Here is a 17506-nt window from a genome sequence, read left to right on the forward strand (position 1 = left end):
GTTATGCTGCCTCTGACAAGAGTAGTCCTCCTTTCTTCCTTCACAGGCAGCCATGAAGGTCTTCTCCCTACCCTTCCCTCTTGAGCCAATTCTATAGCTGCATGATGAGTTTGATCGAGGACTCGATCTGTCTGAAAGTTGGTGAGTTTTTTTCCTAGGTTAGTTTTTGGATGGAACCATTCCCTGGTCCAGATTACAAATAACTGCACAATCAGAAGAATGAGAGCAACGAGCAGACTAGAAATGCATTGGCAGGAGAGGTAAGTTGGGCATGACCCCTTTTTGCAACAGCATGCACTTGGATTAGCTGGAAGCGATCATGAGGCTCCAGCCGTAGTCATTCAAGGGCTAAAAGGTTTCTGTTAAACACACTACCAATCATTTGGGTTTACCCCGCAGTGGGTAGCCCCAAAAGCACTTGGAGTGAATTTGTAAGTTGCCTTCACTCATCTCACTATCCTGGTTTTCATATACCTCTTCATGTTTCTGGCTATTGTGGTGAAAAGAATAAAGTAAGGTCTCGGTGCCATGCCATTTTCTTGTTGCTCAACAGTTTGATAGGCACAAAGCTCTCAGCCACGGACACATATCTCGCTTGTGATTCATCTGGAATGAATGGGAGATCCTCAGCCCAAAAGCATCCTCAGAATCATAGAATCATTGAGGTTGGAAAAGACCTCGAAGATCATCGAGTCCGACCGTCAACCCAACACCACCATGCCCACTAAACCATGTCCCTAAGCGCCTCATCTACACGTCTTTTAAATACCTCCAGGGATGGGGACTCCACCACTTCCCTGGGCAGCCTGTTCCAATGTTTCACCACTCTTTCAATAAAGAAGAGTCAGGCAACTCACTTTCTGCATATTATTGCCTCAGGGCACACAGTGATGTAAAGTACCTGGAAAGATCTCCATTAAAGATTCAGATCCCAGGGAGGAATCAGCCCAGAAGACCCATTACAGAGAAGCACACAGAGTTTTCAGAGACAAGCAGTCTCACAAGTTGCATCATTCACAGATTTCAATTCTTGTAACAAGTAAGTAGCAATACTCTACTGATAAAAACAGTAGTAGCATGTGCCCAGACACAGTACCTGCTCCTGCTCTGCTATTCAAGTCTTGAATGCTATCAAAAACTGCAGGTGGCTCCAAACCCAGGTACGCCTTTACGAGGAAACTCAGCTCTGTGATTGCCTCATCCAATTCATCTGCAGAGTGGGATATGCATTTCATGGTGGAGAGAAAGGATACATAACAAAACCCCCAAGTTTTTATCAGTACGAAGTTACAAATCACAGAAATTTGACACAGAAATGTATTCTTAACTCATCCAGCTCATCTCTTTGGGAGAAAAATCTTCATCTTCATAAATAGCACATTCAAGAAAATAATCTGAAATTCATCTCAGTTTCTCCACTCACCTAAATATTCTCCTTCTTCAATTAGGCTTACTGTGCTTTATTTCTTTAATGATGTATCTAAATTGTAAGCTCCATATGCCCTTGACAATAACTACAAACACAATATTTCATACCACAATGATATATTTCACCATCACTGTGGTGAACCACAAAAATCACCTCCACAAAAGGGCAGACACAGAACAAACTAGAAAAGGATTCTTCTCTACCACCTGCTGTCCTCAATTCCTAAATATCAAGAAGCAAACATTTGTTTTAATGAAATATCTACCACCTTCACATTCCTTGTTTCAGGCTGGGGGACTTGAGCAAGTTACTAAGCCTAAGAGTCCTACAAGGAAAAGCTTTACAGCAGCCTCTTCTTTACAGTGAGACGTTGCCAGACTGCACATCAGCTGTCATTTCAACACTTGAAAAAAGCCTATCCTGCCCAGAAATAATTACGTCTGTTAGATCAAAAGCACCCCTGAACTCTGCCCAGAAACCAAGAGACAATTAGCACAGATCAGTTTAATATTCTCATAGGAGACAATACTTAACAAATCTGCTGCCGAGTTCAATAGTTGGTTCGCTTTCTAGATGGGCTTAAAGCACAACTTGGGCATAGCAGAGTAATTCAGCCCTGACAGATCTCCAGAGCTTTTGGATTCCTGGGACAAGAATTAACTGGGAAAATCAATTAAGGGATAGTTTAAACTGTTATGCTGAACATCAAACCATTCATCATCCTTAGTTTAATATTTGCCAGTGGCTTTGTTTGCATAGCAGTTTCAGTCCATCTATTGGTGAGACATTAGAAGTCAGATTTATAGTATAAAAGAGATTAACTTACCTGTGTTGACTACTGCATCAAAGTATCCTGGAAAATCCTGACTTATTTTGATGTACATGTCCACTCTGGAGACTGCCTCTTCAATCTCTGGCCTGCTGAATAATCCTTTCCTCCGCAGATGTCCCTCATATTTTTCTTTGTTCATTGGTACTAACAGGATATATCTGGGTTTAAAGTAGGTATTTTTCAAGCTACGCACACCCTTTAAAATTAAGCAGAGAAATGCAACGTTTTGTTCCTGAAACTGAGTGCCTGTTGAACTTGTAGCTGAGTTTAGGACAACTCTGCATTTATCACAAATTACTGTGAAAGCAGTACTGGAAACCTGTATCCAATCTACAGGTCTCAAGATCTAGCACCCAACTTTGCAAAATAGGCAAGTTCAAGGTGAAATGCCCTAAAGCTACATGTGGAAAGCGTTATAAGAATAGTATAACTTTATTCTAAACACACTTTTGAAAGAATCCTTTTCGTCAAATTCCACGGTGATTTAAAGCATCATACTTCTCATATCCACCAGTTAACGGCTTTTCCTTCTTTTCCATCCTTTCTATTATATCAGGACCTAGTTATTCTAAACGTGCGTATCACTGACTCGCACTATGGTACTGACACACAGCACGACTTATCTGCATCACCACCTTGGTCCTTAGCTTTCCACCATGAACAAACTGACAATTTTCTCCTCAGCTGGTATATTTTTCTAGGTGAAAGTGTGCAACTTCATCGAGATACAGGCATATTTATTTTGCTGGAGCAGCTTGCAATGTTACCCCCTCCTAAAACTGGGTATAACCACAATTCCCCATCAGTGACGTGATGTGCACATTCTTCATCTGTTACATTGTAGTCAGCCGTCTTAACCTGAACCATTTTTATCAGCAATAAACTATCCTGTTTATCTACCAATAAACAGGATTTTTAGTATAGCAGACGAGGAAACATTTACATGTGCCTTGCATCAACTCTGCTGTTGATGATGCTGTTGGCACTAATTGACAGCTGAGGACTGCAAACACCTATAATCATTTCAGCTAGATCTGAAAAAGGAGACCTGTCTGCATGCTAGGACTCACAGGCAAGGTCTTATTAAATGATGCAGGTAATGGTACCAACCCTGAATTTCCGACAGCTCTCCTTTGCAACAACTCATACTTTGAAGAATCTTTTCTCTCTCCCTCTCACTCTATCTATATATAAAACAGAATATCATAACCATGTAGCCCTGCAGTATGGTATTGCCATCAGATTTGTACTGAGTTTTCAAGACCTGAGGACTGAGGCTTGTCCTGCTCCATCTGAACTTTTCTTGACTTGGCTGTAACTTTGTTTTACTTGGTTCAGCTGTGACAGCAATTTCTCTTATTGATCAGGTGCCTATATCTAATTGTTTTGCTTTTGTTTATCTTTGCGTGGTACAACCACAGTTTTATATGGATAGCAGTAACAAGCAGTTGTTCCAGGTAGAATGAGATGCTTATGATTCAACATAATAACATAATGTAGATAAATAGAGGCCTGGCATGATAGCAAAGACCTTGAGAAGTGGAAACACAGGACACAATGTAAAGGACTACAGGCATGGGATGATAAGAAATGGGGCGCAGTCTTGACACTACATACCTCACAACTATAAACATCTCAACAACGGCCAGTTAAAAAACAAAGGCCCGGAGCTGGACAAAGCTGGTTTTAGGGGCAACAAGAAGAAATAGTATCATAGATACATAAAGGGCACCATATATAATGAATACTTGTACCAGAAATAGTGTTGCCAGCAGGAGTAGGGAAGTGATCGTGCCCCTGTACTCGGCACTGGTGAGGCCGCACCTCGAATACTGTGTTCAGTTTTGGGCCCCTCACTACAAGAAGGACATTGAGGTGCTGGAGCGTGTCCAGAGAAGGGCAACGAGGCTGGTGAAGGGTCTGGAGAACAAGTCTGATGAGGAGCGGCTGAGGGAACTGGGGTTGTTTAGCCTGGAGAAAAGGAGGCTGAGGGGAGACCTCATCGCGCTCTACAACTACCTGAAAGGAGGTTGTAGCGAGGTGGGGGTCGGTCCCTTCTCCCAAGTAACAAGCGATAGGATGAGAGGAAACGGCCTCAAGTTGTGCCAGGGGAGGTTTAGATTGGACACGAGGAAAAATTTCTTCACCGAAAGGGTTGTCAAGCATTGGAACAGGCTGCCCAGGGAAGTGGTAGAGTCACCATCCCTGGAGGTATTGAAAAGACGTGTAGATGTGGTGCTTAGGGACATGGTTTAGTGGTGGACTTGGCAGTGCTAGATTGACGGTTGGACTTGATGATCTTAAGGATCTTTTCCAACCTAAATGATTCTATGATTCTATGAATTCTTGTGTAACCTGGAGCTGCAGACCAACGAAGAAAGAGAAAGGTGTAAACATGCGTTAGCAAACATATACAAATGACCCCAAGAGGATCCTGGGAGGAGAAAGAAGGAACTATCAACATTAATATCCGTGCAGCAAAGGGCTCAGAAGTTGACAACTTTCTGTAACATCCCCCGCAACGACAACACCAGAGGGAAACCACTGATCTTAGAACCGAAAGGAGCAGTGAAAGGGTGAGCATAACACCAGCAAAAGAGATAGAAACTAAGAAGCACGTGTTACAATTTAAATTGTATTATTATTATTATTATTACTGGGAATTTTTCAGTATATAAGTACTCTAAATGCATTATTATTCTTCCTTTTTCTGTACTAATTACACCTAGACTAATGATGATTCTTAAATTAGACAGAATTTCCATCATACTAACAATAAATTCTTGGCTTTACTTTTATATATATGATCATATATAAAAAAAAGATCATTTTCGGTGTTTAATGATCATTGTGAAGAAAACAAAACAGGCCAACAACCATCGTAGTGTCTGATGATGAACAAATTATCCAAATATAAGTGAGGTCATGCACATTATTGCACTGGTAGGGAAGGTAGGGAAGCTTACTTCATTTTCATTGAGGCATAGAATCACAGAAATGTTTAGGTTCAAAAAGACCTTTAAGATCATCAGATCCAACCATTAACCTAGCACTGCCAAGTTCACCACTAAACCATCTCTCTGAGCACCACATCTACACATCTTTTCAAATACCTCCGGAGATGGGGACTCCACCACTTCCCTGGGCAGCCTGTTCCAATGCTTGACAACACTTTCGGTGAAGAAATTTTTCCTCGTGTCCAATCTAAACCTCCCCTGGCGCAACTTGAGGCCGTTTCCTCTTGTCTTATTGCTTGTTACTTGGGAGAAGAGACCGACCCCCACCTCGCTACAACCTCCTTTCAGGGAGTTGTAGAGAGCGATGAGGTCTCCCCTCAGCCTCCTTTTCTCCAGGCTGAACAACCCCAGTTCCCTCAGCCGCTCCTCAGCAGACTTGTTCTCCAGACCCCTCACCAGCCTCGTTGCCCTTCTCTGGACACGCTCCAGCACCTCGACGTCCTTCTTGGAGTGAGGGGCCCAAAACTGAACACAGTATTTGAGGTGCGGCCTCACCAGTGCCGAGTACAGGGGCACGATCACTTCCCTGCTCCTGCTGGCCACACTATTTCTGATACAGGCCAGGATGCCATTGGCCTTCTTGGCCGCCTGGGCACACTGCCGGCTCATGTTCAGCCGGCTGTCGACCAGCACCCCCAGGTCCTTTTCTGCCAGGCAGCTTTCCAGCCACTCTTCCCCAAGCCTGTAGCGCTGCATGGGGTTGTTGTGGCCCAAGTGCAGGACCCGGCACTTGGCCTTGTTGAATCTCATACAGTTGGCCTCGGCCCATCAATCCAGCCTGTCCAGGTCCCTCTGCAGAGCCTTCCTGCCGTCGAGCAGATCAACGCTCCTGCCCAACTTGGTGTCGTCTGTAAACTGACTGAGGGAGCACTTGATCCCCTCGTCCAGATCATTGATAAAGATATTGAACAAGACTGGCCCCAAAACTGAGCCCTGGGGAACACCGCTCGTGACTGGCCACCAAATGGATTTAACTCCATTCCCCACAACTCTCTGGGCCCGGCCATCCAGCCAGTGTTTTACCCAGCGCAGAGTACACCTGTCTAAGCCGTGAGCCGCCAGCTTCTCTAGGAGAATGCTGTGGGAGACGGTGTCAAAGGCTTTACTAAAGTCTAGGTAGACCACATCCACAGCCTTTCCCTCATCCACTAAGTGGGTCACCTTGTCATAGAAGGAGATCAGGTTAGCCAAGCAGGACCTGCCTTTCATAAACCCATGCTGACTGGGCCTGATCACCTGGTTGTTCTGTACGTGCCGTGCGATGGCACTCAAGATGATCTGCTCCATGGGATGATACACCTTCTTCACTAAAGTGGGTAGGAACAGAGAGCAACTAATATGTCAAATCTGAGCACTGTTCATTAGTTCATCAGAACTGACCATCACATCCTTAAAGCTGGGATTCTCCAGAATAATTCTAAAATATAGTCAAATACAAGTAAAACCATGCAGAAAACAATAATAGGCTGAACACTTACTATATTTTTTTCCTGGTTGTAGCATTCTAAGTATGGAATAGCACTTTGATTCATTGTAAAAATTTCAGGGACTGATTCTGGGGAAAATACTATTCATTTTGGTGAAAACTAAAGGGGAGAATGTGGGGCACAGAAATCTTCGCATCCAGCTATGTGACCACCTACTTTCAGCTAGGCCTGTAATTATTCAGAGATTGGAACACCAGCAGAAAGCAGACCCACATTCCAGCCTAGTAACACTCTCCTCATCTGAAGTTGCACCATGAATGAATTCTCTTTCTGATGAAGAAATAATGTAATGAATGATTCATATGTCCCAGAACTATGTAGGAATAGGAAGGCAGCCCATCAATAGTCTGGGATGAGCGGGGAGGAGAAAAAAGGAAGAGATACAGAAAGCTTCTGGTGTGCCCAATAAATTTGTTGTACAGAGACAATAGGATGAGTGACTGTCTAATATGACATAAAGAGAGTATAAGGAAAGAGACCTTAAAATAAAGAATGGAAGAATACAGGAGTTAACAGTTTGAAACCAAAGAGAGATTAGGAAAATAAAAAAGGAGTAAAATTTGAGTTTCCTGAATTTGCATATGAGGTCAAGAAAGATCGAAGGACTACCTGAGTTGAAGACATCCATTCATTTAACATAGCTAAAGCACCTCAGTTTTTTCAGTTAATAGCATGTGGTTATAGAAAAGATGTGACTAGTATTACATCCTACTTCCTTTGACTCCCCAGCCTGAATGACTGGATAACCAGCAACAAGTGCAATAGAGAGTGGTCTTTGGCAGGAGACAAGGTGTACTTTTATTTCTGGAAGCATAATGAGACACATTAGCCACTCCACAACTACACCCTCGGTTGGAACATGCAGCTCCTTCAGTTGCTCTGCAGGTACTGGTGGCCACACAAACAAAGGGAAAGCACTGCAAATGTGCTTACTCCAACATATAACCATATGTCAGAATCGCAGCAGCTTCACTAACTGGAAGTGTAGACTCAGCAAGATTTAACTTTTAAAATTCATGTCAGTCTCCTTTATCAGTGAAAGATACACTCTAGATTAAAGGGAATGAACAGCTCTAAATTTTTAGTCTCAGCCCACTGACCATAATTAAAATTTCTTTTAATAGTGCTAAATCACTTTTGTTGAGCCTTGCAGAAGATAATGGACTTCGATAACTTCTATTCAGATACATAACTCACCATTATTGTTTCTCATCTGCTAACAGTGTCCACCGTGATACAAGACTATGCATAATTACTATGTGATCTTGAAACTTCAGTGACAAAGGAGTTCCGTAGTTGTCTGTCCATAACAGTAGCTTTGGTAATACCCAGCAAAAGTTATGGTCACTGCCTACGTTGCTGGGTTAACCTCCTTATGAATAAAAATGACGTTCCATTAAGTTCTTTCTCCTAAATTATTTGATAACACATCTACTTTGTGAAGAATTGACAGCTTTAAAAGGCACCTCATTCCATCATATTTAATCTTCTCCTATTTTTCTTCCTTTGTAAATTTAGGGTCTGTCTGGCAAGACAACAAAAACACTCAATGCCTACTGCAATCAGTGGAGACTGAGGGTGATTCACAGTTCTCACGAGACTGAGGAAAAAGAGGAAATGGAACTACACAGAGATTAAGTTATTAATTTGCTGTTTAATATTAGTCAAGTAACAGGCACTTAAGAGCAGGATTGCAGCATTAAATTGTGGACCATTTGAGCACGGAGCTACTAATTTTTTAGCACTGACATGCTGCTATTCTGTTATTTGTACATTTATATGCAAGCCAGTAAATGTGTACAAATTTATTTAGGCCAAAGGGGACTAAAACTCCTCATGAACACTAAGGTTCTTAACTGAAAACTAGTTTTTCGATCATCAGCTTCACAAACAAAATAAACAACCTAAAATTAATTAAATTTAGTATCAATTTTTGCTCAAGTCTCCCTAGTCATTCCACTAACTCCGGATGCACAGCTTAGGATCCTATGTTAGCACTGCAGCCTCCTACATTTCTTTTTTATATCTATTATTTTTTTCCCCATCTATCATGGAGTGTAGTAGCGATGTTAACTTGTAGTAATCCCCCAGAGGTAGAGCTGAGCCCTACAAACACAGTGAAACCCAGCAACACTCAGTATCACATTCTGGGTATTCTGTAGAGTCTCTCATTTTGGAAGCTCATATAGATGGAGCTTATTTTGTAGAAAGAATTTGGAAGGAAACGTAGCATGCCTTTCCTTTTTGTCACCTCAACCCCTAGCTAGTAAATCTTGATCTAAGATAATGAGAAGTACATAATTAGAAAATTAGCTAAAAAGTTATTCCTTTGGGATTCCAAAAGATAGGTTTTGACACTTTGTTTGTGACCTAGTTTCTTAATGCAGCAAGACTTCTGAGATTCTGCCATCTGTGTATGTCCACCTGACAAATCTCAGAGAAGGTAAAGTAATCCCTCAAAGCGATTACATCTTTTAATAGTTCGCCCAAAATATTGCCTCAGGCCTGCATGCATTCTCCATTGCTTCATCAGCAAAGGAGAAGCATGGCATTCTTTTAGGGGTGATCAGTAGGTGTGCAGCTCTAGACTAGTCTCACTATAAGCTGCAGATGGGTAGAAAGCACATGGTTGAAAAGCTGAGGATACTGTAATGGAAAGTACTGGTGATGTGGTGGGGAGATGAGGCTGCTGAAGATTGAAAAAATAGGCCAGGAAATTTTAAGAAGCTAGCAGAAGGATCCATCTGACTAAATGTGGGTGCCTGTAAAGGGAGTGGTGAGGTTCATGTATAGACAACGGAGAGCTACTTGATACAGGCAGTGGAGTTAAAAACGCAGTTCATCTGACCAAACAACTGTATCTCCAGTGACTGTAATGCAGCCCACACAACTAGTTCAAATGTATCAGCAGCAGCTGTAAGCTGGGCAGAAAGCCACAGGATGTCTCGTGTCGCTAAGCGGCTATGTCTAGGCAGCTGGAACAAACCTTAGTCAAACTGCATGAATTCCTCCCCAGGACAGTTCTCACAGAATGACTCATTCAAAAATGGTTAGGCAATAAGTAATCCTTACCTCTATTTCTAAGTGAACACAGGTTGCAAGACCCTCTCTGGCAATTGATTCTACAGTGTCTCTTCCAAGTCCGTAGTAATAGCCACTGTATTTAAAGGTCGCTATAAACTTCCCCTGAAATTCAAAACAGCAAGTATAATGACAACAGAAATATTTTAAGGGAAACAACTTTCTTAAAGGAGCATAATCACTCTGGACTTCCTTGTTTTCTCTCCCTACAAAGTTTCTCCCTGCCTAACTCATCAATAATAATGAGGACAATGGGAGCACAAAATTTGCAGAGAAGAGCACATAGCCGGTGCTGCAGGGTACGGGCTTGTACATAGTTCATGGATAATAAAACACCAGTGTCTTGAAAACAAGCTGCTGACAGGTTACAGCTTACATTGGTTATTCATTCACACTGTAAAGAAAGCAAGATCTAAAGCAAGGGGCATTCTTCTTTTGACATTACATCAAACCATATGGCCATGCCATACAGAATCATAGAATCATTTAGCCTGGAAAAGACCTTTAAGATCGAGTCCAACCATTAACCTAGCACTGCCAAGTTCACCACTAAACCATCTCCCTGAGCACCACATCTACACGTCTTTTTAAATACTTCCAGGGATGGTGACTCCACCACGCCCCTGGGCAGCCTGTTCCAATGCCTGACAACCCTTTCGGTGAAGAAATTTTTCCTGATATCCAATCTAAACCTCCCCTGGCGCAACTTGAGGCCATTTCCTCTCGTCCTGTCGCTTGTTACTTGGGAGAAGAGACCGACCCCCACCTCGCTACAACCTCCTTTCAGGGAGTTGTAGAGAGCGATGAGGTCTCCCCTCAGCCTCCTTTTCTCCAGGCTAAACAACCCCAGTTCCCTCAGCCGCTCCTCAGCAGACTTGTTCTCCAGACCCCTCACCAGCCTCGTTGCCCTTCTCTGGACACACTCCAGCACCTCAACGTCCTTCTTGTCATGAGGGGCCCAAAACTGAACACAGTATTCGAGGTGCGGCCTCACCAGTGCCGAGTACAGGGGCACGATCACTTCCCTACTCCTGCTGGCCACACTATTGCTGATACAGGCCAGGATGCCATTGGCCTTCTTGGCCGCCTGGGCACACTGCCGGCTCATGTTCAGCCGGCTGTCGACCAACACCCCCAGGTCCTTTTCCAACAGGCAGCTTTCCAGCCCCTCTTCCCCAAGCCTGTAGCGCTGCATGGGGTTGTTGTGGCCCAAGTGCAGGACCCGGCACTTGGCCTTGTTGAACCTCATACAGTTGGCCTGGGCCCATCGATCCAGCCTGTCCAGGTCCCTCTGCAGAGCCTTCCTGCCCTCGAGCAGATCAACACTCCCGCCCAACTTGGTGTCGTCTGCAAACTTACTGAGGGAGCACTTGATCCCCTCGTCCAGATCATTGATAAAGATATTGAACAAGACCGGCCCCAGTACTGAGCCCTGGGGAACACCGCTCGTGACTGGCCACCAAATGGATTTACCTCCATTCCCTACAACTCTCTGGGCCCAGCCGTCCAGCCAGTGTTTTACCCAGCGCAGAGTCCACCTGTCTAAGCCGTGAGCCACCAGCTTCTCTAGGAGAATGCTGTGGGAGACGGTGTCAAAGGCTTTACTAAAGTCTAGGTAGACCACATCCACAGCCTTTCCCTCATCCACTAAGTGGGTCACCTTGTCATAGAAGGAGATCAGGTTAGCCAAGCAGGACCTGCCTTTCATAAACCCATGCTGACTGGGCCTGATCACCTGGTTGTTCTGTACGTGCTGTGTGATAGCACTTAAGATGATCTGCTCCATAACCTTCCATGGCACCGAGGCCAGACTGACAGGCCTGCAGTTTCCCGGATCCTCCTTCTGGCCCTTCTGGTAGATGGGCATCACATTTGCTAACCTCCAGTCAACTGGGACCTCCCCGGTTAGCCAGGACTGCTGATAAAGGATTGAAAGTGGCTTGGTGAGCACTTCCGCCAGCTCCCTCAGCACCCTTGGGTGGATCCCATCTGACCCATAGACTTGTGTGTGTCTAAGTGGTGTAGCAGGTCACTAACCATTTCCTCTTGGATTATGGGGGCTTCATTCTGCTCCCCGTCCCTGTGTTGCATCTCAGGGGGCTGGGTACCCAGAGAACAACTGGTCTTACTATTAAAGACTGAGACAAAGAAGGCATTAAGTACCTCAGCCTTTTCCTCATCCTTGGTCACTGTGTTTCCCCCCACGTCCAATAAAGGATGGAGATTCTCCTTAGCCCTCCTTTTGTTGCTAATGTATTTATAGAAACATTTTTTATTGTCTTTTACGGCAGTAGCCAGATTAAGTTCTAGTTGGGCTTTGGCCCTTCTAATTTTCTCCCTGCATAACCTCATGACGTCCTTGTAGTCCTCCTGAGTTGCCTGCCCCTTCTTCCAAAGGTCATAAACTCTCCTTTTTTTCCTGAGTTCCAGCCAAAGCTCTCTGTTCAGCCAGGCCGGTCTTCTTCCCTGCCGGCTCATCTTTCAGCACATGGGGATGGCCTGCTCCTGCGCCTTTAAGATTTCCTTCTTGAAGAATGTCCAGCCTTCCTCAACTCCTTTGCCCTTCAGGACTGCCTCCCAAGGGACCCTGACCCCCTCCTTACTTCTCTGAGAATTGAAAACTCTATCATTTCGTGATCGCTATGCCCAAGACGGCCTCCAACCATCACATCACTCACAAGTCCTTCTTTGTTCACAAACAACAGGTCCAGCGGGGCACCTTCCCTAGTTGGCTCACTCACCAGCTGTGTCAGGAAGTTGTCTTCCACACACTCCAGGAACCTCCTGGACTGTTTCCTCTCTGCTGTGTTGTATTTCCAGCAGACATCTGGTAAGTTGAAGTCCCCCACGAGAACAAGGGCTAGCGATTGTGAGACTTCTCCCAGCTGCTTATAGAGTATTTCATCTTCCTCTTCATCCTGGTTGGCCTTCCCCCTGATTCTTACCCATAAACACTCAACCCTATCATCTCCATCATTAAGCTCTAGATAATCAAAACACTCCCTAACATACAGGGCTACCCCACCGCCTCTCCTTCCTTGCCTATCCCTTCTGAAGAGTTTATAGCCATCCATTGCAGCACTCCAGTTGTGCGAGTCATCCCACCACGTTTCCGTGATGGCAACTACATGATAGTTTTCCTGCTGCACAATGGCTTCCAGCTCCTCCTGTTTGTTGCCCATGCTGCGTGCATTGGTGTAGATGCACTTCAGTTGGGCTATTGATCCCACCACCTTTTTTTGGGGAGAAACCCTAATTACTACGTGACCATTCTCAGGCGCTTCCATGGTTTCTAACACATCCATAACACTTCCATCTTTGCTGCCGCATGGATCTCCATCCCCTACCTCCACTGAGACAGCAGACTGAAGGACCTCACTAGCACACTGTCCCTCAAACATTGGCGTGGCTCCCCCAGGATTATCTCTAGTGAGCCCAGTTTTATCCCTTTCCCCCTTCAAATCTAGCTTAAAGCTCTTTCAATGAGCCCTGCTAACTCCTGTGCAAAGATCCTTTTCCCTCTTTGAGATAGGTGTACCCCGTCTGTCGCCAGCAGGCCTAGTGTCGTGTAGACCGACCCATGATCAAAAAACCAAAAATTCTGCCAGTGACACCAGGCTCGAAGCCAGGTATTGATCTGCTGGCTCTTCCTGTTTCTTCCCTCATCATTCCCTGCAACTGGAAGGATAGAGGAGAAAACTACTTGTGCTCCTGCTCCCTTAACCAGTTGTCCCAAGGCCCTGAAACCTCTCTTGATTGCCCTCGGACTTCCTGTTGCGACTTCATCGCTGCCTACCTGAAAAATCCTACCTATAAAATAGAAAATGTCGAAGAAAAGAGAGGACAGAAACAAATCTGCAAGGAGAATGTATAATTGGCCAAGAAATTTCAAAGTTAAAACCTGACGACTGAAACTTTGGTTCCCAGTAGTATGTCTAGGGAGATGTAAGCAGATTATATTCTTTTAAAATTAAACTACTTGGTTACTGAGAGCTATCATTAAGGACCAGATCAGTTGCTTAAGACTGTGTTGGCTCCCCTGGTTGTGTATGTACAAATAACGAGCTTTGTTGTGGCTTTTCAAGCCAATATTTTATTGCAGGCAGCAAAAGGCATCAAGAAACAGTACCTGAAGGCACACTGCCTTCAGAGAGAAACACAATGTCTTTAGGGTGAATTTGCTAAACTTTAAAAGACTACATTCCTTGCAGGGTTGCTGGAAGATTTTCAAAGAAGGAAAAATAAAAATAATTAAAAAAAAATGATGGCAGCTATTTTAAGAGGTTTTCTTTCCTACACACAGAGTAGATAGTTGCATATGGAAATAAGTTTATTTCTACATTATACGACTATTTAAAGATTCCTACTGACCATTATGCCCATTTAATGGTTTCTATATATGCATACAGAAGAAAAGACAGCATAAATATAAAACAAATTTGTGGTTTCTGTGTATGAACTTAAGTCACATAACTGTGAGTGAATAAGCATGCACATGCAGACACAAACTTAATATAAAAAAAAAAAAAATCAGACCTGGACAGAAAAGTTGACTTCACTCTGGGTGTAGGGAATAGGCCTACTAGGATACTAGTCAGGTACTTACTGTGTTCACCATTTTGTCAAATGCTTCTTGAGAAACGAAATAGTAATCAAGTCTGTTTTCTTCACCAAAGTAAGCTGCCCTGGTAGTGTGACAGGGACTGGAAGATATATGGTATAATAAACAAATAACCTGTTTTCAATCATAGAAGCAGCTATGGAATAGGAGCGGGGGGAAAGGGAGAATACCACAAATCATTTTATTTTTAAGAAGAGAAGAAATATGAGAAATATAAAGAGGTGCAAATCATACCACTAATGCCACATATTTGAAAGATTAACCCATAAATAAAGAAAAAAAAAAAAGTTTAAATGTAACATTACATTTTGGCTATAAATCCCCCCCAACCCCAGATAGCCTGAACTGAAGCTGTCACAGCACCCTGTAATAGAGAAATGATGAAACAATTTTTTTTCCAGTTATGTCAGCTTGTGGATGATATAAAGTAGAATCCTAAATATGGAAAAGGAAACTAGGAGTTAGGCTGAACTGTGAGGTTAAGAAAGAGATATAAAGACCAACCTTTAAATGGACCCCTAATAGTAAGGGGAGAAACAATCCTGAAACTAGGGAGATAAGCGGGATACAAGGCAGGAAAAGTAATTGCCTGCCACCACATAAGGACAATACGACAAACCTCAGATACATGAGCTTACCACTAGGATGAAACACTAAAAAACCCCCCAAAACCCCAAACAATACCAAAAAAAAGCAGCTAAGTCAATGCATGTACCAATTTTAGATTAAAATATGCAGTGGCTCATGTTCTATCTTAGGAAATTGTATTTTGCTACTTGTTTCTGCTTCGGTTTTGTTTTTAATTTTTACATTGTAGGATAACAGGAACAAAAGTGTGATGTGGAGCTTTGGCACTGATTCACACCGACAACATTTTAACTCTTTGACTTCTGCTGGATTGTCCTGGAAAATATGGCAAAAAATATACCACCTACTAGTATACTACCTACCAGGCCATTTCTGTTCATTTAAGGTAGCCGAGTTATAAACCATTCAGAACTTTAGTCTATAATGCAGAGCTTGACAGATCTTAACTATCACGGCATTAGAGGGTGCCACTTGCTTTTATCAGCAAGCTGTGGCAAATGAGAACAGTGTGCTACACATGGACTCTGTAAAATTTCACTTCAAAGGCCTGATTTTCTTTAAGATATTATGAACGCATCCAGCTTAAAGGTCATTCCTGAGCACTAGCCAGATGGTTTGAGGGTCCAATTTCACTTTATTTTTTGAAACACTTTTAAACATTACAGCCTTTTTTAATTGCAAGGCCATGTTTACATTCAAACTGCCTTGCATGAAATACATTTTTAATGAGTGGAATGTTTGAAATTTAAAAGTGTAAGCCATAAAATTGCTTAAATCTCCACTGAATAATTAAAATACAACTTTGCTTTATGGTTGCAATTTTCTGCTCTGTTAAGATTCTGTCTCTCTTCCTTTTTTTTCCCCCTCATGCATAAAACTTTTAGGAAATAGAATACACAGTATAAAACCAATGCTCTTAAAAACCACATAGTGCTAGGAAAATTTCAATTGGTATTCAATTAGTTTGTAATTTCCAATCTAGTCTTTCAAAACATAGCAGTTGCTTTAAAGAAAGGCAAAAAGTCATTTTTCCAGTCACATAACCTTGACAGATCTTTTCTTAAAATGTCCTTTCAACTTGCCAGTTTAATGATCTAATCCAGCAAGTGGCTATAATCTGAGCACACAGCAGACAGAAATACATATAGGCTCCTTCACTGTGGTGTATTACGTTAGAGAAGGCGGCTACTGCTAGACATCACATCGACATGCAGAGCATGGTCCTGTGATGCTAAGAACTCTGAGGAATCATTCTCGCATATGCACGTGCCCGTGGTCCCTGTCTTACAACTCACCACTTCAGTACCTAAGAGTGCACAAATATAGACCCGGGTCCTGTTGTGGCAAACGCTATACATGTGAAACTACGGCCAAAGTCTGGTTAAAAATGAATGGAGAAATTCGTGTAATAAAAAAATTGAGAAAATAGGGGAGAGACAATATAACAGGAACAGAGACCAGTGCCGAATAGCGTGTGTTATAGGACCTATGAAAGTTAGGTACTGTGAAGAATGGAATGGGCGGGCAAGAGGAACAGCTTGCACCACCTAATTTTAGGCAACAGATAGTGGTGATCTAACTTAGCCAGACTTCCTATCTACTGTGCACTGAAAATAGGTAGATACCTCAGGGAAGCGATTCACAAAGGCTGAATCTCCCTTGGGAAGACAGAGTTTCTCTCCACTAAATACACAGGGAGCCCAAGGCGGTAAGGATCATAATTCAGGCCTTTCAGATAGGGAGAATTAGTCCTCCCAGCAGGTGGTGAAGTCTGAAAGGTGCCATGTGCTTTGATAACACTACTCACAGGATAATAAACCGGTCCAGCAATTGCACTTGCTTCCTTTCCTAGCTTCTGGATGCAGTCTGCACATGCATGCTAATGTGTTTATATGCAGGTACATTAGAAAAACTAAGAGAAATGCATACATATCCAAACAGATGCTTAGGTTGAGGGGCATTAGTGAGGATAGATAGATCAATAAAAGGAGCGCTAAATGACACATTTTTGTCTGTTTGTTTGTTTGCTGTTCACCTTTGAAAAGAACATGATAATTTAAATAGCTTTTCTTTTAAGGAAGTATTTGATGACTTCAGGCAATCAAGCCCTGGGAAGAGATAAAATGCATAGCAATGAACATTTATTGGTTGTCTTTAACTTTTAACTTCTTGGGTTTTTTTAAAGAAAAGCAAACCAGCAGCAATTCTAGCTTTGATCACTTGGTGTTCTTTTAAACTTATGGAGCAAACTTACCCGTATCTGAAGAAATTGTTGAACTGTCTGCAGATCTTATGAGTAAGTTCTCTCTTACCACAGGCCAGAGGGCCAACTAATACCAGCATGGGGTAGGGAGCATCAAGACTAGGTAAAGTGCTACAAGAAAGGAAAACAAGGAGCCATTACATTACCTACAAATGGAGTCTTCAGCAACTTTGTATAAAGCTTCTGCA

General features: G+C 43.0%; 1 protein-coding gene across 2 annotated transcripts in view; it reads right to left on the bottom strand.

Annotated features, from left to right (window-relative positions):
• Positions 1–17506, bottom strand: part of LRGUK (leucine rich repeats and guanylate kinase domain containing) — a 55911-nt gene that overhangs the window by 18406 nt on the left and 19999 nt on the right. For both annotated transcript variants that reach the window (XM_076346334.1, XM_076346241.1), the window contains exons 11-15: positions 17310–17429; positions 14453–14549; positions 9838–9951; positions 2256–2457; positions 1097–1210 (exon numbers count right to left, since the gene is read on the bottom strand). In XM_076346334.1, the coding sequence (XP_076202449.1) occupies positions 1097–1210; positions 2256–2457; positions 9838–9951; positions 14453–14549; positions 17310–17429 (647 nt within the window). The remainder of the gene's footprint in view (positions 1–1096; positions 1211–2255; positions 2458–9837; positions 9952–14452; positions 14550–17309; positions 17430–17506) is intronic.

The sequence above is a fragment of the Aptenodytes patagonicus genome, chromosome 1 (genome assembly GCF_965638725.1).
Source record: "Aptenodytes patagonicus chromosome 1, bAptPat1.pri.cur, whole genome shotgun sequence".
Taxonomy (NCBI): Eukaryota; Metazoa; Chordata; class Aves; order Sphenisciformes; family Spheniscidae; genus Aptenodytes; species Aptenodytes patagonicus.